General features: G+C 39.8%; 1 protein-coding gene across 3 annotated transcripts in view; it reads left to right on the top strand.

Moving 5' to 3' along the window:
• The window catches only part of ppp1r9ba (protein phosphatase 1, regulatory subunit 9Ba), a 63226-nt gene extending 45985 nt beyond the window's left edge, over positions 1 to 17241 (top strand). For 2 of the 3 annotated variants that reach the window (XM_074654950.1, XM_074654949.1), the window contains exons 10-15: positions 230 to 373; positions 495 to 548; positions 747 to 878; positions 2389 to 2486; positions 2650 to 2746; positions 5804 to 17241. In XM_074654950.1, the coding sequence (XP_074511051.1) occupies positions 230 to 373; positions 495 to 548; positions 747 to 878; positions 2389 to 2486; positions 2650 to 2746; positions 5804 to 5857 (579 nt within the window). In that variant the 3' untranslated portion in view covers positions 5858 to 17241. The remainder of the gene's footprint in view (positions 1 to 229; positions 374 to 494; positions 549 to 746; positions 879 to 2388; positions 2487 to 2649; positions 2747 to 5803) is intronic. The other variant, XM_074654951.1, reaches the window with a different exon arrangement.
• Positions 17242 to 22600: the final 5359 nt, after the last annotated feature.

Below are 22600 nucleotides of genomic sequence, written 5' to 3'. Positions count from 1 at the left end.
CCGTTGCTATGGGCGCAGTTCTGATGTGGGACTCATTGACCCATTTTTGTGTCAAATGATCAGCATTTTTGGATTTATTGTTGGTGCGACCCACGACACAGCAACTCTTCATATTTACAGCATAGACATGAGAGTGGTATCAATCTTCTCATCTAACTCTTGGCAACAACACAAATGTGCGTATTAACAGATGTAATGTTTTTCTTTTCATCTCTCTGTTCACCTGCAGACAGGTGAGTATGCGACAGACGAGGAAGAGGAGATGAGTCCAGTGTTTCCCAACTCCATTGAGGTTTTCGACCTGGCAGAGAACCAGGACATGTTGTCTCCTGTGGAGCTGGACCCCGAGAAGCTGGCCCACAAATTCAAGGAGGTATGTGTGATTTTCATCATTGGGATGCTGAATGTAATTCTTTTATTCATTTATTTCACTCATAGTTGCTGTTTTTTCTTATCTTAGTTTTTATACTCTGTCAATGTGTGTCTGTCTGTAGCTCCAGATTAAACATGCCGTAACCCAGGCGGAGATCCAGCTGCTAAAGAGGAAGGTGAGAACACTTAACTTTCTCCTCTTAACATGTAGAAAATGAAATACACAGCAATATCAAGGTTACACTGCCGAGGAGAATGTACACTAGCACAACATCACTTCCTTTGCTGGCTGAATGATGACTTAACGCTGGCTCTGCCTCCCACACACCGCCACCTCCTCCTCCTCCTCCCACATCCCCACCCCTTACCTCCAGCTGGCTCATGCGGAGCAGGATAAGTTGCGTTGGCGGATGGAGCGCGCTCAGTTGGAGCAAAACATCCGGGACAGTAAAGAGAGGATGGAGAAGCTGGAGGGCTACTGGATGGAGGCGCAGTCCCTGTGTAAGGTAATTTATGAGAGAATAAACACAAGAAACAAGAAGGCAACTATCAGTCATGAATGGATCAGGTATTGTTTCTCATCATTTAACTCTTGTGCATCACTAGGACATTTTTGGCTTTTAATATTTAATTTTCTGATCATTTTGGCTGTATTAATGTATATGGCATACATTTTGGCATGAGTATGAGTTTTTTACCTCAAATTTTGTAAGTTCAACTTCAGCTCCTATAATAAGTTTATAATAAACTATGTAGCCAAAATACAGACATTCAGACCCTTAAGGACAAAAATGTCCCCATTGAAACCCATTAAACCCACGGTTTTTATCCCATGGCCATTACAGTATAAAATCATGCATTCTATTTCGTGCTGTCAATCCATTCAAATAGTTAATCGCGATTAATCACACATTTTTTATCTGTTCAAAATGTACCTTAAAGGGAGATTTGTCAAGTATTTAATAGTCTTATCAACATGGGAGTGGACAAATATGCTGCTTTATTATTATTGTAAATCAATTAATAACACAAAACAATGACAGATATTGTCCAGAAACCCTCACAGGTACTGCATTTAGCATAAAACAATATGCTCCAATCATAACATGGCAAACTGCAGCCCAACAGGCAACAACAGCTGTCAGTGTGCTGACTTGACTAAGACTTGCCCCAAACTGCATGTGATTATCATAAAGTGGGCATGTCTGTAAAGGGGAGACTCGTGGGTACCCATAGAACCCATTTACATTCACTGATCTGGAGGTCAGAGGTCAAGGGACCCCTTTGAAAATGGACATGACAGTTTTTCCTTGCCAAAATTTAGCACACCTCCTTTTAGCCTCCCTTGCGTTAATGCGTTAAAGAAATTAGTGGCGTTAAAACGAATTTACATGAACGCATTATTATCATGTTAACTTCGACAGCCCTAATTCTATTAAATTTCGCTCCAAAATTGTAGTTTTTACTATTTTCCACCAGATTGAGCCATTGTCTCATGTTTGTCCTATGGAACAAATACATGCTACTTCCCTGGTTTCCTCTAGGGGGCAGTGCTGCTATATTATGAGGCCCTGCAGTGTTTGATGCAATGCATCAAAATCAATGTTGTGTGTAATCATTGACACGTCCCAGACTGTGGAAAAGTGAAGATAAAAATTCCCCCTAGAATTGAGTATACAGAAAATACTTAAATTTTTGTTTTGCTTTTTCCATAAAACACTAGTGGCATTATGTGTACAATCTGGCATTTAAAGGGTTAAAATTCTTAAAATGAATGGATATTTGGTAGTTATGATCAGGACTGATGTTGGTTCAAAGATTCAGTGAAAGTGGAGAATATTAATATTATTATGGCAGTTTTTTGACAGACATTTTTGTCCTCTAAGGACATCAGAGCGACTTTTTTAAAGGGATGCACAAGAGTTAACAGCTCAATTGACTAATGGGTTTATAATCTCCCACAATTTCTTTATTATTTTTTTATTTACTGACGGGGGGGTGTTTGTGTGTTTTCAGGCAGTGGATGAACACCTGAAGGAAACCCAGGCTCAGTACCAAACCCTAGAGAGGAAATACAGCAAAGCCAAGAGACTGATTAAAGAGTACCAGCAGAAGTAAGGAAGGAAGGAAGGAAGGAGAGATGCATTAAAGGTTAGAGAGGAGGAGGAAAACACACCAAAGCTTTAATATATATATATGTGTGTGTGTGTGTGTGTGTGTGTGTGTGTGTGTGTGTGTGTGTGTGTGTGTGTGTGTGTGTGTGTGTGTGTGTGGTAGGGAGATCGAGTACCTGAAGAAGGAGACGGCTCAGCGTCGGGCACAAGAAGAGAGTGAGGCAACACACAAAGAAGAGGCGGACAACCTGCAGGAGCAAGTTAGTAAAATAGTCCCTTTAACCACCAGGGTTGTGTGTCAGCTCTTCCCTCAGAAAACACTACGTCTGCCTCGTTTTCCTTTTTAATCTGATTATATTGTCATTTTTACAAGAAAAACCTGATGCTTATCCTAACAGGATATTAAAGTAACCAATGAGCCATTATTTCCAGCTAAGGAAATAATGATTGTTCAATTTGAATTCTACTTGATCTTATTTCAGCCTTTGATATGGATGAACATGCAAGTTTGTTGGATCATGTTGAAGAAATGGGCCTCAGGGATACTGCAAAAAAAAGCTTATTTTATTTATTTATTTAAAGGTGCTAAATGCAAGATGCATTTCTATCGCCTCCGCACAGCTCTCAACAACGGTTGAGCGGGCGACTCGCAGCCAACGGTGCTAACAACAAAAACAACGGCAACAGTGCTGACGGAGATAAAAGTGTTTAACTGAGGGGGAATCGGAGGGGGGGGGGGGCGCTACGCTTCAGCGACGACGCAGTCGGTCGGGACGGCACTATCAGCTGTAACCTCTGTAGGAGCGAGTGCAGAGCGGCGGCCGTGAGCTAGCCATGGGGCGCGCTTACATGCACTAAAAGGCATGTGTGGCTGGCCCAGCTATGTAAATAAAGCACAGAGAAGCTCTGATTACAACACACATACACACACAGAGGGAGAGCAACCTTTTTCTTAGTCAGTGGCGCATCCCCCTAGTGGGGTGCAGAGACGTGACCGCATCCCCCTAGTGGGGTGCAGAGACGTGACCGGTGGGGCGTGAGTTAACGGGAAAAGTTTGATGAGGAACTAATGTTATGACGTTTCAATATTTTTCACGATGGTACAGTAAACCAACCATGTTTTATGCTCCACCGTGTTTCATTCACACAGAAAATGGCAGATAAACTGGAAAAACTAAGTTTGGAAACTTGTGTTTGATGGATTATTTCTCTGTTGTTACAATGCTAATTGGCATTGTATTTTACATCGTTAGAAAGCCTGTTTATTTACCTTCGAAATTATGTCCAACTTGTAAGGATCATGCATTTGTGGGATGAGCAGCACAGCTGATTATGTGGGTAGCGCCCAAGAAAAATTTGCCAAAATGCTCCGTCAATGGTAAACAGTGTATTCTCCTGTTGGTATTGACTCTTGTTTTGAGTTGTTTGGTGGATTGGATGATTGAACTCTCTATCAGTAACAAGGAACAAACAAGACATATTGGCTATTTACACTTTATTCATTTAATACACCGTCAGGAGCCTCAGTAGCGGTGGAAGATCCATACGCAGCCACAACAGCCTGGCACCTCCTCCTCATGCTGGTCACCAACCTGGTCACACGTTGCTGTCGGATGGCGTTCCATTCCTCAACCAGGATTCGTTGCAGGTCAGCCAGCGTGGTTGTGTTGGTCACTCTAACACGTACAGCACGCCCAAGCTGATCCCACAAGTGTTGAATTGGGTTGAGGTCTGGACTCTTGGCAGGCCGTTCCATTCTCTCTACTCCCACATTGTGGAGGTAGTCTGTGATAACACTGGCTCTGTGGGGGCGAGCGTTGTCATCTTGGAGGATGAAGTTAGGTCCCAGATTGTGGAGATATGGGATCGCCACTGGTTGCAGAATCTCATCCCGATATCTCACTGCATTGAGATGGCCTTCAATGATGACAAGCCTTGTTTTACCAGTGAGGGAGATGCCGCCCCCCCACACCATGACACTGCTCCCACTAAAAGCTGTTACTCCATCGGTGCAACAATCAGCATAGCGTTCTCCGCGTCGTCTCCATACTTTGACCCTGCCATCAGACTTTGGCAGACAGAACATGGACTCATCACTGAACATGACATTCCCCCACATGTTCAGGTTCCATTGTCTGTGTTGTCGACACCAGCATAAACGGGCCTGACGGTGAAGGGCAGTCATTGCAGGCTTCCTGGTAGCCTTATGAGAATACACTGTTTACCATTGGCAGAGCATTTTGGCAAATTTTTCTTGGGCGCTCCCCACATAATCAGCTGTGCTGCTCATCCCACAAATGCATGATCCTTACAAGTTTGACATCATTGTGAAGGTAAATAAACAGGCTTTCCAACGATGTAAAATACAATGACCATTAGCATTGTAACAACAGAGAAATAATCCACCAAACACAAGTTTCCAAACTTTGTTTTTCCAGTATATTTGACAGGGACGAAAAGAAAAACAGGCGATGCTTCCGAGACGAACAAGACAACGTGCTCAGCTGACCGTAATCAACCAGAAAATGTGACCGAACTTTATCTTGCTGTTGGGTTCAAAGTGAATGCGATGGGAGATGATGAGAGGCCAGTGTGTATTTTATATCTGTAAACTCTGGCAGCTGACCGTATGAGATTCAACAAATGAAGAGGACAATTAGAAACATTCCATAATAAAACAACAGGGGCATTATGTGAACAATCTGGCATTTAAAGGGTTAAAATTGTAAAAATGAATGAATATTTGGAAGTTCTGATCAGGACGGATGTTGGTTAAAAGATTTAACTCTGTGAAAGTGGAAAAAAGAGAGAAAACTCTGTGAATACCGTCAGCAGGAACAAAGCTTTGTAAAAGTCACCAAAGGTGGTTTGATGAAGTTGAAAAGTGGAAGTTCCGTTTTTTATTTGCACTTCTTACTAAAATAGTGATGGAAGAAAGGGGAAAAGAATGTTCATGATCTGGTTGTTATTGCAATACACAAGTTAAAAATGTTCTTTCTCCAAAGGGGGGAATGAACACTGGCTCAGGTAGACATTACTCCTCTAATATCTTTACATAGACAAGAGTTGTTTTCTGCTATATTAATATTATATTAATGCTCTGGAAATCGTATAGAGAACCTTAATTCTTTATTTAACCAGAAAATCCCTTGAGATAGAATCTCATTTCAGAGGGAGACCTGGGCCAAGACAGCACACCAGTTGCGGTTTAAATAGAAATTAAACACACGGCAGGAAACAGAATCATCAAACACACAGAGCAGAGAGTAAATCCAGCTGAAATGAAGCAGTAGCAGCCTGTGTTGTTGTTTTCACAGATTACAGACTTGGAGACCAAAGTGGATGCCCTGAAGACCCCCAACCCCTCCTAGACTGCTGCTACGTCCTACCTCCTGTCTGTGACTGGAAGAGGAGGAGCTCTGCCTTCATTCTGACCCGGGCTGTATTTTATTTCAATCAACCATTTACTGCACGGACAGGTAGTGGGGGGGGGGGGACGAATAACAGGGATGAAAAGAGAGGACGGGGAGGGCGACATTCAAAGAGGAACAAAGCAACCTCTCATCTGACATCTGCCAGCGGCTTAGAGCTCTGTCAGTCAATAACCAATCCCAGAATGCACCCTCTGTAATACCCACAATCCTCCTTGTGTGTCTTCCCGGCAACCGGCTTGGCAATCAACACGGAAACCACATTCAACAACCTGTGCTTTATTTATGGATGATCTGCTTCTCCTCTCTTCAGTAACGGTATCTTACCCGATTCAGATTTATTTTAAAGAAGCGCTTTTATTGAACAGGCTCGTCACAAAGTGCTTTATAGAGTGACACACATGCAGAATAAAACCCAACAAAAAAGGACAAAGGTCATTTGATTGTTGTTATACTACTTTGAACTAGGTGGTTGCCGAACCATTCCTTTTTATGTTTGGGACCGGACTTGATTCTTATGGATTATGGATTCTGTCGCATGGCATTGATCAGTGGAATCCAGAACTACACGGAGAAATGGCCACCGCTGTTTTAAAAGACAAATTCTGAAGCGGAACAACAACAACACTTTGAAAGGAAATAGCCACCACCACCTGCTGATAGTTAAGTAATAAAAACTACAAAACAAGATGGCCGACACATTTCTGATTCGTGACAAAAATTGTGAACAGCAGAACGCCCACCTTAGCCTTTGGTTTCTCTTTTCTAGCCTAACTCTCTGCAAGCGATGGAAGGAATCAGGTAGAGCTTTTCAGGTCTGAACTGTGGTGGCATACTGTTTGTATATATTCTATACATGTATTTAAAAGTGTTTAAATGGCTTAAGCAATTAAGTGGGTCCGATATCCGAGAGTAAGGCGGTGCAATGAGACAACGAAATGGTTCATCTCTTTTCTATTAACATCAATGGCAAACAGGGTGTGAATAGTCTAATGTGTGCTTCTAGAGCTTCTAATGGTGTATATTCGTTGGTGTTTACTACAGTATCTGTGGGTTTACATGCACACCAGCATCCTGTTATTCAGGATAGTCGTACTAAATTCTTGAGTTGGTGCAAGGTTTTCAGAAATCGACTCTTATCCAGGATCACAAAAGAACTGAATATGCTAGTTTGAATATACTCGTTTTCTGAGGCTGTTTTGTGTACAGCTTCCACTCACTGCATAGTTTCATGAGCCCAGGCTACATGGGAAACAGAGAATATTCAGTTAACAGCAGATATGTACAACAGGATCTCCTGAGGTGCACTTTCTACAGTAGTGTCAGTTCAAACATTTTACGGAGGCAAAACAGCTCTAATAATCTCTTTAGTTGAGGTAAATGTCCGTGGGTGTAGACAGAGTGCCAAAAATTCCCCAAAACAGTTTTACAAATCTGTTAACAATATAGTAGACACTATTCTTTTTTACACATAATGTATATAATTGTATGATTTTATACAAATACATAACTAAAACGTATTTCTATTAAGGATGCTTAAATTTGGTTATTACAGAATATTGACCAAGATATGTACTGAACATTTTACAGTAGAAAAATAACCTTTTCAGTGCTCTCTGGTGGACAAGCACATAAATACAAACACATATTTAATGGTAACACTGTTTCCAAATTACCTCAAACATATTTTTTTCATTTCTGAAACATTTCCTCTTAGTTATCAGCTAAAATCGACCGATAATATCGGCTTCTACGGAAGCAAAGAAAGGCCATAATAATTAGATTATTGTATGGAAGCAAAGAAAGGCCATAATAATTAGATTATTAGATAGATATAGATTTTTTTAGAAGCAACTGATTACCTAATTATGAAATGTAAATACAACTATAGCACTGTTTTTTTGTTGTTTTTTACTCTGAAATCCATCTGTCTGGAATTTATGTGGTCTTTAAATTTAAATTCAAGTGGTGCAATTTAAAAAAAAAAGAAAGGAAGGAAAAAGTTTGGTTCACAAATTTAAAACTAAATTCCATTTTCCGAGGTTTCCAGTCCTTATCTGAATGTTTCTGTCTTGGATCATTCGACTGAAAGACCGTAACCTGATAGGCCAGAGGTCTGATTCATTCATTCAGACTCTATGTAACCAATCTTCTTTAAAACGACCACATTTTTAAAACTGACTTGAATTTTCAATTTTTCAAATTTTCAATTTTTTTTTAAATTTTTATGCAGATGGTTTCATACCTATATAATATTTTGGTGCTATACATTCAGTCATATTTACATTTCAAAATGATCTATTCAGCTGCTTATAAAATTCATTATTATAATTATTATGGACTTTTTTTGCTTCCATATTAGCCTGTCAGTATCACACAGACTCTAATAGCTAGTTATCTAAGTTAGCTTGTTAGCTATCCTGTAACTATCCATATCTGCTAATGTAGCCTAATAAGTCGTTGCCAATTCTATTTTTTATAGATATTTCGATCAGTGTTGTCTTTTCTAATCAGCTAATGAAGTTATGCTATGTTGTTATGCTATATCTAGTTTTGCCTCAGAGAAATGTTTGTGTAACTGGACCTTCACATGGATATGAGCTACAGTGTTATTCAGAAAAGTGTGTGCATGTAAACACACTCCACATCTCTCGTGTTAGGCGAAGAGTAGAAGGTCCCCGTGCCAGTATTACGACTTTAGGAAATTATCTTCAATTAGTGATACATACCTGAGATTGTCCAAATATGGGACGAATACAAAAGTGTTGCTGTGGTTGTTAAAGGTGAGAACTTTTTTTTTTTTTTTCGGGAACTCAAGAACCACTGGAGGTTCAGGTTCAGCTGCATCAAAATTGTTTTATTGTTGTTTTTTTCTTTAAACAAAGTTTCTTCTTTGGTGAGATAAATCGGATAAGTTGCAAACACTCGGAGCAACCACAGAAATGGTATTGCTTGTCAAATAATACGTGTTCTTTGGGTCAGATCTGTAAAATATATTCCACCAGAGATGGGAATCTGAGTCATTCACTGTAGATTGTCCTTAAGAGTTTTCAAATTGTCTAATGCAGAATTGTCTTAATTTGTCTGTGGAAATAACAAATTAAGACATTTGTTTATACAATATGATTATATATTTAACTATTCTGATTTGACTATTATCCAGTAGTTGATGACTGTTTGATATTCCAAATATGAGGTTCATATTTGCATGTGGATGGCAAAATGGTGCTGAGTAAGACAGTGTTCACAAGTAATTTATACAAAGTTTTGAACGGGCAAATAGTGTATTTTGCTGCTCTAATGGTGATTATTATGAGTTTGTGTATGTCTTTATCGAGATATTACAGCTTGCTGGCAAGCTCTGATTAGGTTGCATTAATTGAAAACACTGAATCAGATAAGAACTTGATTAGGCTATTTAAGCACTTCTCAAGAATGAATGCAAACCAAATGTTTTCATAGTTCCTAGAGGATGAACCCTAGGATGAATTGTAATTACTTCAGTGATCCCTTGTCTTTTCCTTTAGCACCATCTTCTGGTCAAATACTTTGGTTTACAAGCAAAACATTCCCATCATGGTATTTAGTGCTAATTAGCAAATGTTGGCATGCTAACACACTGAACTAAGATGGTGAACATGGTAAACATTATACCAGCATGTTAACATTGCCACTGTGAGCATGTTAACATTAGCATTGACCTCAAAGCACCTCCTTAATAGAGCCACTAGCGTGGCTGTAGACTTGCTAATATTATAAAATATTTTCAAATCTTTTCTTTGTTTGTCATCACACAGACAATCTTTCACAAATATGTGGGTAATATTTGTGAAAGTTTTTCTGCTTGTCACAAAATCTAATGTTGCACTTCCGAGCATTCAAATGTCTATTTTGTTCATAGCAGCATGTCAGAGAAGCAGAGAAGACCAGCTACTTCTGGTTTTGTGTTGTACAGACATGACTTTTTAAAATAAGGTATTGTTTTGTGCTGACCAATCGGTTCCTGTATACTAGCGTCTGAATCTGTACCAGCTCCCGACCTTCACCTCTGACCTACAGGAAACAATCAGTGTTTGATTTTCAGTGACTCATGGGAGCAAAGCTTGTGTAGTGCTTAACTCAACAACTACTGGGGAATTATTTAGTCACAAACAGGAATATGAGAAACCAAGTGACAAAGGTGATTTTTTCTGTTTGTAAAGTTGTGCTGCTCTTCTCTTCCTGGATACAACAGTTTGAATGATGGATTGATTAGATATGATGTTTGAGTTAGACAAGGGGGAGCAGTATAAGGTTGATGTTTTCATGTAAGATTGAATCTTTTTTTTAAAGACACCAAGTATTTGTTCAAAACATGCAGTATATTTACATTGTAGTCCTATCGGACAGGAACAAGGGGCTTCGAGAGCATTTCTAGAGGAATCAGCCATAAGCAACTCACTTGGGTATTTTTACTTCTTAAGTATTTTTTATTACAGTTTCATCTCTATGTCAAACCAATGTGAGCTGTACAGTTGCTGTTCTATCACCAAATCAAGTCCTGGGTCACTTTGGGTTGAAAATCTAGACACATTAAGTGATCACTTTGCCTTGTTATGACTTGTTCTTATTGGTTAACATGCTGCTTTTGCCTTCACAAAGCCTTCTGATGTGTGCTAGCTGTAGCTGACTATCATATGTGTTACCCATCATGTCTGCCCATCACTAATATGGAGGACTAAAGCTGCCATTATGATTAATAAATACATGAATCAATAAATAAATAAATAAATGAAATAACAAAGAAAGAAATGTATCAAATAAATGTGCAGGTTCATTTTTAAATAAATAAATATGCTCAGAATTAGAAAAATAAATGTCATTTATATATTTATTTATTGGACACATTTCATATTTTTGTATTCTATTTTATTATTTTCCAATTTATTTTTTCTGTTTAATTTTTTCCCGTATTTATTAATTTCTCTATTTATTTTTCTCTGTATTTCTTCACCCATAGGTTAATGAGGGGGGCGAGACAAGTACAATTGATCTGTGAACTCTCAAATATATTAACCAATGGCAGTTAAGTGACACCATCAAGACACGCCTCTTCATTAACCTATAAATAAATAGGGAAATAGAAATAAAAGTAAACAGAAAAGAATAAATTGGGAAATAATGAAATATGGAAATAAATGAATCCAAAAATAAGTAAAAAAAAAAATAAAAAATTGTTAAATAAATAAATACATTTTATTTATATTTTTTTCTTTTTCTGTGCATATTTATTTTCAAATGTATTTATTGGGTCATTTCTTTATTTCTTATAATGGCAGCTTGAGGCCTCCATACACTCATGCCTGCATTTAAAAAACAAAATAAGTGTTTAAAGCGTGTTTGCCAGTGAGTACAGTAAAGACAAACTGCCATGTTGGAAGTTGTTACAGATTGTAGACAGATTGATGCCTTTCTCCACGACACATTCTCCTCAGATTTGAAATAGTAACCAAACTCGACTCTTTCCTTTTTGCTTCACATTTTCCCACCGGTGGCCTCTGAAAAGCTCTGCTGGAGGTGAGAGGGTTTAGTGCCTTGCTTAAGGGTTAAGGATAATGGTAGTAGAGTGGGGAGAGCACACCTGTCACCAAAGCTTGATGCATTCAATACGTTTGTCAGACCTCACAGTGCATTTTGGTGAGTAACACCGAATGTAAACGGACCATTCTACTTTGTTGTAGGTGTAGTTTGACCTTGACAACTGGCAGATTCTGTCCTGTAACCATTGGTAACCAATCTTTAAACACTCCAGACAGAACTAGTAGAACAGATACCTGTTATGCAGATTGAGTATAAGCTTGTGCTGACATGTGTCGCACAGCATCTTTTAAAAAACTGGAAAAAGGTGTAAAAATGCAAACAAAAGCACTGCAGGAAACATGGTCGTTTTTAAAAGATTTAGAATTTTCCATCTGCTTTGTTCTATTATACCCGCATTTCATGGCGTTTTGGAGCAATTTCAGTCCTTTTTAGTAATATTAACTCTTGGCTTAACTTCAGATCCATTGATGACATTAGGGAGAGGTGTCATGTGGTATGCTAGATGAATGAGCATGGACGGAGCGGTGCCAAACGGTGTGAGTGGGACAATCTGTCAGTGTAGAAGCTGACCTTTGAGTGTGTCTCTGGTCTGAAACAGATTTCCTTCTCTGCCTGGTTCTGTTCTTTAGTTGATGCCGCCAAGTTTGTCTGAACCAATACCTGTCTGTCAGCGTTAATAAATAAACATAAAATATGTTGAACAAGAAACAACTGGATTTAAATCAGCAATTTACTGCTCTCTTACTTTGGATGTGTGTTTACCACTAGAACTGTCCCAATAGTTGGAGTAGTGGAGGAGGAAGAGGTGTAATACAGTGATCCAACCATACATTCATGTGAAAATACTCCATTGCAAGTCCTGCATTGTACTTAAAGGGGAACACCATAGATATAAAACACTAGGGTTGCATCCAAAATCACATACTATGCACTACATACTCAATAGGTGTACTATATGTGAATAAACTGTAGTATGTTTCTTTTCCGACGCACTGAGCAGTAATTTGCATCGTCACTTCCTGAGAGCCTCTTTGTCGGCTGGAGACGTGTAACCATGGTAACCCGTGCCAACTTCATGTGAACAAAATGACGGTTTGTGAGAATCAAAGTCTGAGTTAATTTAAAATATATATTACGCCTAGCACAGTGCAATCTTATACTTCCAAGTGTTGTTGATGTTACAGAGCTCTCCGTCAATGTCTGTTATGAACTTTGTCGTCACTACTGTATTGCATTGTGGGATATTTATGCCGCTGTAGTGTCCAGCGTTGCATACTGTAATATTTCACCGGGAAAGGTATGCAATTCACATACTATTGGTTTCATACTAAGGTACTGTTTTAGCCTACTAGCATGTTAGTGTGGAATTTCGGACTCAACCTATGGTGCCTTCACATGAAACTCATGAGCTTGTGTTTCCAACACGGGAAGTCGTGTACACAATATGCTCGGCGTTCAAGTGATTAAGTGGTGAGAACACCGCTGCTAAGCAACGGCGATATTAACGTTACTGTCGGCGTCTAGAAGTCACAGAGGCTAACAGTTTAGCAAGCTGGCAAGCGGGTAACATAATAATAATGCATGACTTAATGCATGACTAACCATGTTGTAAACACAAGCTCACCAGTCTCATTTGAAGGCACCATGAAACTCTATGGTGGTAACCTATGGTGAAAGAGGCTGATATTGTTTTTAGAATCTTTGTATTTTCTACCAATACACCAATACTGTTTTTAATTCTAAGTAAAGAGTGTAAGACAACGGAGTCTGTCTAAAATGAACCAAAAAACAAAGATTTTGGTAGAATTTAGATTTTGATAGCTCCAAGAGAACAAATCATGCTTCCTATCATGAAGATAATCTCATAATTGTGCATTTATATTGTAGACAATTATTTTATTTTTTCAATTTTGCCTGAACTTAATATGTAAGAATTGTCTTTAGTATTCTGGATGGCCAATATACTACATGAAGCAATATCTTTTATCCTAAATACATTCAGTACTATGGGTACTATAGGAGGGCAATTACAATCAGTGTCTTCCTGTTCTGCCGTTATTTCCGGTCAACCGGCATGGGGTTTGTTTAGATGCTGAGAGGAGAGGTTGAAGATTCTAGTTAACTGTAAATAAGGAGTTGTTTTAGTTGTTAAAGTCAGGTTTGTTTGGAAAGTTTAATGCCTTCAGCAGAACTCCTGATGGACTTGTCTCAACAAGGTAGCGTCATGGACATTACCTTTACCATGATAATGCGGAGAAATAAAAATGATAAGCTTGACCTGAACTGCTGAAGTACAAATCTCAAAACTGAAATACTTTAATTTACCTCATCAAGACATGGATTATTATTGATTTGCTTTACTGCAGTAAGGAACTCATGTAAAGGCAGGAGGTAAGCTGACAACAGGGGATGTTTTATATGATGACTAACTGCAGGATTCAAAACGGCTAATTCTGGGTTAGATGTGGCTTGCTGGATTTGACTTGAAATATGAAATGTTGACTTCCGGTTCCGGTCACCGTGGGGATGGCAGCTTAGGAAGGTTCTCTCGACAAAAGCGAAATAAATCTTCCCCAGAGTCGAAATATTAGAAGTTGTGGTGTATGTTGACTGTATTTAGAAAGGGGGATAGGATGGCGTCTAGATATAGAGGAAAAAAGTCTGCTCACTCTACCGAAAAAAACAACGAGGTGCCGGAGCAGCATGACGGAACTAGCGACCCCGCTGCTAGCCAGGACAGCGATGAGGAGACCGTGAACCTGACTCTAATCCTCAGAGAAATCCGGGATTTTAAACAAGACAACAAAAAACAGTTTGAGGACATTAAAGGAGAACTTGCAAAAAACAATTCGAGGTTAGATGAAGCTGAAGCAAGGATTCTGGAGAACGAAGACAGGCTGCAAAACGCGGAGGAGGCATTAGCTGAAATGCTAAAACTACAGGAGCAGCTCCAGGCGAAGCTAACGGATCAAGAGGGACGCTCAAGGAGGGAAAACGTGAGGATATATGGGGTACCCGAAGGAGCTGAAGGTGAACCCAGGTCAGTGATAGCCTTCGTGGAGAAGTTGCTCAGAGATAATCTGGACATTCCTGACATGAAGGACCTGCAGATAGAAAGAGCCCACCGCGCATTAGCTCCGCGGCTGCTGGCGGGCGCCCAGCCCAGATCAATGTTAGTCAGATTCCTCAGCTTCAGGGTGAAGGAAGAAGCGTTTATCTGGCCTAGCAAAAAAAAGGCTTAACGTGGAACAACAATAAAATCAGCCTCGATCATGACTATGCACCGGGAGTCCTAGTGAGACGGAGGGAATACGCGGAGGCACGGAAGGTCCTAAAGGAAAACATCAGATTCCAGACCCGGTTTCCAGCTCGGCTGAGAGTTTTCCACGAGGACGGGACCAGGACCTACGACACAGTGGAGCAGGCGACGGCGGATCTAGCGGAGCGGGGATTGCCGTACAAAGTGATGACACAACCGAGGTCGCTCCTGGAGAGGATTCAGCGGTGGTCATGGCAACCGGTGCGGACGCGGCGCACCACTCGGGATAACGGAGCAACAGGCTACAAGGAGAAGCTGCAAGTATTCAAACGTGAACAAACTGAGAACACAGACTAATTTAAAACTGAATAAGACTGTCTGAAAAGAGTAATGTGGCATAGGTAAAGGTGGATAACAAAAATAAGAACTGTTAGACGACACAATTTAAGTTACAACGACATGGTCGAGACATTTGAGAGGGAGTTTTCCATGGCTGTTATCATAGCAGAGGGCCCTCTTATCCAGCTAGGAAAGAGAGGTTATCCCTCACAGTTGAGGCAGGTCAGTGTAAGGACCCCAATGTTGGAAGTCTGGAAAAGAGTTAAACTGTTTGACGTTCAAAACATTTCTGGTTTTGGTTCTGTTTTTTGGTTTTGTTTTCTTGTTCAAAAGGGAGTGCTTATTTGTTTGAAAGGTAAGAGCAATCATTTTACTTCTGTTATAACAAAATGCAAGGTGGATCGGTGAAAATGATTTCTTTTAATGTTAATGGGGTCTTGAATCCAATTAAAAGGGGCTAAGATTTTATCAAAATTGAAAAAAGAAAATGCACAAATAGCTTTCCTCCAAGAAACACACCTGAGTCAATCCGAACATGCAAAATTGAGTCGGATGGGTTTTAAGTATGTATTCTCTTCTTCATTAAGGTCAGGTCACAAGAGAGGAGTTGCTATCCTTATATCAAGTACACTTACTTACGAACACATATCAGAGTCTAAAGATGAAAGCGGTAGATTTGTCAAGATCACAGGGAGAATAGAAGGGACTGAAATAACACTGCTGAATGTTTACGCTCCACCAGGAAGCGAATGGTTATTTTACAGACGCATCTTTGACTTAATGGTTAATTCTCAGGGTGTGGTGATCTGCGGGGGGGACTTTAACTTAAGACTAAACCCTACACTAGATTCGTCAGGAACAGCTATTCAGAATAGACCTCTGACCAGTAAAGTGACAGCATTGATGAGAGAGTTGGGCATCATAGATGTGTGGAGGGAACTGCATCCTACTATTAGAGACTATACACACTACTTATTCCCGCATTCAGTTTACTCAAGGTTGGACTACTTTTTTACATTTAGTATAGACAGACATAGGATAAGGGACTGTAATATCGCACCATAGTCGGACCATAGCCCAATTTCTGTCTCTAATCTTAGAAAGGGAAATGAGGAAAACATTATGGAAACTAAATTCAAATATTCTCAATGATCCAGTAATAACGGAGACTCTAAAGGGAGACATCAAAGAATATCTGGAACTTAATGACTCTGGGGAAGTATCACCTATAATCCTGTGGGATACATTGAAAGCTGTAATGAGAGGGAAAATTATTTCCATCACTGCATATATGAAGAAACTTAAAGGGCAAAGACTGGCTGATCTCCAAGTAAAATTAAAGCAACTACAATTTGCTGATAGCAATAAAATAAATTTAAATTTGAAACAGGAAATTAAAAAACTTCAAAGTGAAATTGACAATATATACACTCTGGAAACCCAGAAAAGGTTTGTTTTCCTGAAACAAAAGAACTATGAAATAGGAGGCAAATCAGCAACATTTTTAGCATATAAATTACGTAAACAACAAGTGGAAAACACAATTTATAAAATAAAGAACCCCAAAACGGGAGTTGTCGAAACTAAAATAAAGAAAATTCAAGAGAGCTTTGAAACATTTTATCGGGAGTTATTTTCTCAACCCCAGGCTTCAAATGAGACTCATATTGACACTTTTCTAAGTTCTTAAGACCTACCCAATCTTACAAGCTCACAAAATGAAAATTTAATACGATCAATTTCTGCCAAAGAATTGGATATGGCCATCTCTAGGCTAAAGGCCGGAAAGTCCCCAGGCTCCGACGGTTTTACCACCGAGTAGTACAAGTCTTTGAAGCCACAATTATCCCCGTTATTACTTAAAACTTTTAACTGGATCTTACAGAAAGGAGAAATCCCACCCTCTTGGAGGGAGGCAATTATCTCAGTCATTCCCAAGGAGGATAAAGACAAACAAGAATGTGGCAACTACCAACCTGTCAGTGTTCTCAACTTTGACTACAAACTTTTTACATCCATCCTAGCCCGCAGACTTGAAAACCTCTTACCTGACCTTATCCATTAAAACCAGACTGGATTCATACAACAACGACAGACTTTGGACAACATAAGAAGGACTTTACATATACTAGAACAAATAACTAAGTCATTGATAGTGGGATTAGACGCGGAAAAAGCGTTCGACTCAGTTAGATGGGTATTTTTATATAAAGTTTTGGGAAGATTCGGCTTTCAAGAAAGATTTATAAGAGTAATTCAGAACTTGTATGATAAGCCTACAGCACGAGTAAAGATTAATGGGGACCTTTCTGATTCTTTTGTTTTAGAGAGGGGAACAAGACAGGGCTGTCCTATTTCCCCTCTCCTCTTTGCGTTATTTATAGAACCCTTGGGTCAATTAATAAGACAGAGCGAGGCTGTTAAAGGCATTAAAGTAGCAGGGATTGAACAGAAGGTAGCGCTATTCGCTGATGATGTTCTTGTTTATTTGGAGGAACCGGAAGAAACATTTATAAGATTGATGACACTGCTGGCTGATTTCGGGAAACTGTCGGGTTATAAACTCAACATATCCAAAACACAGGTTATGACTTTACACTTTACCGCCTCAAAGAACTTGCAAAACAAATACAACCTCCAGTGGGAAGCTGAAGCATTAAAATATCTAGGACAGGTCTGACAAAAGACCTTTCAAAATTATCACAGGCAAATTACGAACCACTATCTAGTAAGATAAAATCGGATATGCATAGATGGAATCTTAATCCCTTTTTAAGTCTGAACTCAAGGATAAGCGCAGTCAAGATGAACATTCTTCCTCGACTACTGTATGTTTTTCGGACTCTTCCAGTTGAGGTAAATGGTAATCAATTTAGAGAATGGGATAAATGGATTTCTCGATTTATTTGGCAAGGAAAAAAACCAAGAATCCGATTTAGCATCTTGCAATTTGGAAAAGATAGAGGAGGAATGGCACTTCCTTGTTTGAGAAACTACTACTATGGTTCACAGCTAACTCCCTTACTTTATTGGTGCAATATGGAGTATAAGGCCAAATGGAAGGAATTCGAATTTGGAATGTCTCCTAATTTCCCTTTACAGGCTACAATTGGCGATAGTGGACTTGCAGCTCAACTGGAAGTGATAAAAAAAAATCCCTGGATCAACCTCACATAAAAAATATGGCAGAAGGTGGTTAGGTCATGTAGAATTCACAATATGTTAAAACTTTTCAGATGGTGTGCCTACGATACAGAGTTCCTTCCCAACAGAGGAGACAAAAGATTTGAAGCCTGGATAGGGAAAGGACTGACAACATATCTCTCATTTACACACAAAATCACACTACAAAGTTTTCAATCTCTGCAGGACAAACATAACCTGGAGCAGAAAGACTTTTTTAGATACCTTCAAGTCAGGCACTATTTCAATCAGAAGTGCAGAACTACAGACCTATCATCAGCAGAATTTGAGTTTTATAAAATCCTGAAATCAGCCTGCAGTTCAATACCAAACAAATCTATATCTAGGTTGTACAATGCTCTCTTTTATGTTAAAAATGAAAACACTTTGTACATTAAAGAAAAGTGGGAAAAAGAAGCAGGAATAGGGTTGTCTGAGGAGGTTTGGGGGGAAATTTGCAGTTTTCAATGGTCCTCCACTAACTCCGCAGACTGGAGAGAACACTGCTGGAAAAACATAAGATATTTTAAGACCCCACACCAGGAAAAATACAAGAACACAGGCTCGACGTGTTGGAGACAATGTGGCTCAATGGAGGCAAATCATTTTCATATTTTCTGGGACTGCCCCAAACTGAGTTTATACTGGAAAGGTATTCATAACTCATTAAGCACTGTATTTAAGTCTCAGATACCCTGAACCTGGAGATCCTTTATCTGGGCCACGTTTTGTTTTTGAGACAGAGGAGTGATATAAAGCTGCTGCAGGTCCTCTTGGCGGCAAGTAAAAAATCTATCACAAGGAGGTGGCTAAATCCAGTACCACCTACCTTGGATGATTGGTATGGAATAATCTTTGAAATATTTAAAATGGAAAAGTTGACTTACTCTTTGAGGATCCAAAAGGGCAAATTTTACCAGATTTGGAATAAATGGATTGAATTTATAACCCCAATAAGAGCAGACTTTGTATGACTCCACTGACCTTTTTTTTCTTCTCTTTTCTTCCTTTCCTCTTCTTGCTGAGAATTCTAAGAATGTAATGTAAGCTCCCTTGGTTCTAATGTATATAGTTGTGTATTTGATAGTGTGTGAGATAGGCATGTGTGGGAGGGCTGGATGCATGGGCATGTGGGCTGTATACGCGTGAGTGTGCAACTGTATGTCGAAGCGTGAATGTGTAGATGGGTTAAATCTGGACTTGTGGAACAGTACATGTATATTGAAATAGGAAAAGAGTTTGGTATAACTATCTGTAAAGTTTGATATACACTGTGATAATGCCTAAAAAATGCTAAAAAAAAAAGCTAAAAAAAAAAAAAAAATATGAAATATTATTCTCCTTGTTCTTAACACGTTTACTTTACACTTGATTGGCATGGAATCAGCTGTTAGGGTAATATTAACTAGAATGGCACTCAGAGAGCGCAGACCTCCCCCCCCCCATCTATGTGCAGCTTGCGCCATCATCCACATGTATTTGTGTTTATGTTGAGATCAACTGTACGTAGCGGAGCATCATAAAACACTTCGTTCAAACTGGACAGAAACAAAATAGGACTCATCTAAACCGTCGTCGTTACTCTTTCCAACAATCACCAAGTGTGCTGAGGTCCAACTCAACTATAATTTCATCGAGTTTAATGTGAAAAAACGCTGAATCTACAGGTGTATCCCCCTCGCTCCACCTCCCGCTCTCTCTCTGTCTGCAGGCAGAAGTAAAGAGGCAGGGTGACGCCACTTGAACACGTCATCAGTTACACTGCTCATGTCCTAAAGCCTGTGGTGTTAATGCACAGGCTGAGCGGAGTTATTAAAAACATTCCCGAAGCCGGATCATGATCCGGATCGCCACCAAAATCTAAAGGATTGTTCATTGTGCCACACCCCACCCCTCCAAACAATTCCATTCAAATCCATCGCAGACTTTTGGAGTAATCCTCCAAACGGAAAAACCAACGAACCAACGAAACCAACGAAACAACGAACCAACAAACCAACAAACCAACCAACGAACCACCGAACCAACGAACCAATGAACCAACAAACAAACCAACAAACAAACCAACAAACTAACAAACTAACCAACGTACCAACAAACTAACAAACTAACAAACCAACCAACAAACCAACAAACAAACCAACAAACCAACAAACCAACGCCGGTGAAAACATAACCTCCTTCCTAGGCCTTTGGCCTTGGCGGAGGTAATAACTGTTATAACGTTAACGTTACTAAACGTTACCTTTGAGCAAAGGTAGCATAGCTAACATTAAAACAATGCTGTTGAGCAAACAATCAGCAATAACTTTGACTTAGAACTCAACTGGTCCATTGCTTGGTAGCTAACAGTAAAGTTAGCTAGTTCACTAACTTTTAGTAGCTTAAGTTGACCCATAACTAAAAAATAAATGTCTCATCTACTCTATACTGACATGTGGAAAGTGATGCCAGCCTCCCTGGTCTCTTTGGTCCTTTTGGTGAAGCAGTTGGGAGCTGAACAGCTGATAACCAGGTGCTGCCCATAGGTGGCCATTGCAAACATTACCCAAGTAAGATGGCGGACGGTTATCCTATTAGTTATGACGTAATGTCGCATCTACTGTTTTATATCTAGTTTTATATCTATAGGGAACACCACTTAAACCTGGCAGAATGTTTTGGACAAGAAGATTCTGAGAACATGTGAGGAGAGAAATAGGCATTACAGTAACAGAATATTGATTCATATTTGATCAGCGCTGCCTAGTTTCACCGTTTGATCAGCCGTTTGATCACCAACTCTGATCAGAGACGGCAGACTCCAGATCAGCTCTTACGGCTCGTTTTCCTCCGGTCTGTGAAATCTTGCAGATGCCATTAGGAGCGGGACACAGAGGGATATGCTTTTTTTGAGATTACCTGTCTCATGCAACATTGTCAGGATATAGCGACCGTTTTATAAACATAACTTTTTTTTAAATCATATTTGCTCCATTTCTACCCACTGCTGCTTTAATGGCAGTTAGGTATTTTAACGCAATGGTTCCCAATCTACGGGTCTGAAATGATTAACGGCGTATGAAAAGAGAAAACATTGTGATTGATATTTGATTTTTAAGACTTTTCTCTAATCTGCTTTTTTTGGCAAAATGTGGGATAATTCTACCTCATTGGGCCTTGAACAGTTATTTTTAAAGGAATAGTGTGTAGTATTTAGAGTCTATCTACATCTATTGGATGTAGTATGACGAAGTGGAATATAATATTAATAAGTGTTGTTTTTTAGTGTATAAATTACCTGAAAATAAGAATTGTTGCGTTTTCGTTAGCTTAGAATAAGCTGTTGATATCTTCGCGGGGTCCGCCATGTTTCTATGGTAGCCCAGAACGGACAAACCAAATACTGGCTTTAGAGAGGGACATTCCCCGTAGTTCTCCTAAACACTTAGCACACGGGAGAATCCACTAAATCCTACACATTGTACCTTAAAATGAATCCATCTGAGAAGTTCAGAGGAAATTTCTTTGGTGGAACTGCTAACAACTCAGACATCTGAAATGTGACAACTGCCCTACAGTTTTTGTAAAGGTTGGCAACCACTGGTTTAATCTTTAACAACGTAATTTATTTTATAGGCTTATGTATTTTAATGATTTTTGATTTGGTATTAAACCTGCAAGATTAATGACATTCCTATTAGCTTCAGCTGTACTTTATTTTCTGTTAAATATCCAGTGTAAGCATGCCAACATTCTAAACTAAGGTCAAAGAGGATGTTTGCCATTGATGGCTTCCCAGTACCGTTCTCCACCCATGTCAAGAGTCTTGGGGTCACCCTGGACAGCACACTCTCTTTTTCATCCCACATAAAAAACATCACCCGGACTGCCTTCTTCCACCTCCGCAACATCTCTAGACTCCGCCCATCCCTGTCCCACTCCAGCACTGAAATCCTGGTTCACTCATTTGTTACATCCCGGATCGACTATTGCAACGCTGTCCTCTCTGGCATTCCCATCAAATTACTCAACAGACTCCAAATCATTCAGAACTCTGCCGCCCGGATCATCACTCGCACCAAGTCCTCCGACCACATCACCCCCATCCTCATCCAGCTGCACTGGCTCCCTGTTAAATCCCGGATCGATTACAAAAACCTTCTGCTCACCTACAAAGCTCTCCATAACCTCGCCCCCACCTACCTCACAGACCTCCTCCAGGAGTACACTCCCTCCCGTTCCCTCCGCTCATCATCAGCCGGACTTCTGACTACCCCCACCTCACGCCTCAGCACCATGGGAGCCAGGGCATTCAGCTGCTCTGCTCCCAGGTTATGGAA

This window comes from Sebastes fasciatus, chromosome 13 (assembly GCF_043250625.1).
Source record: "Sebastes fasciatus isolate fSebFas1 chromosome 13, fSebFas1.pri, whole genome shotgun sequence".
NCBI lineage: Eukaryota > Metazoa > Chordata > Actinopteri > Perciformes > Sebastidae > Sebastes > Sebastes fasciatus.
This window is presented reverse-complemented; position numbering and strand designations above follow the sequence as displayed.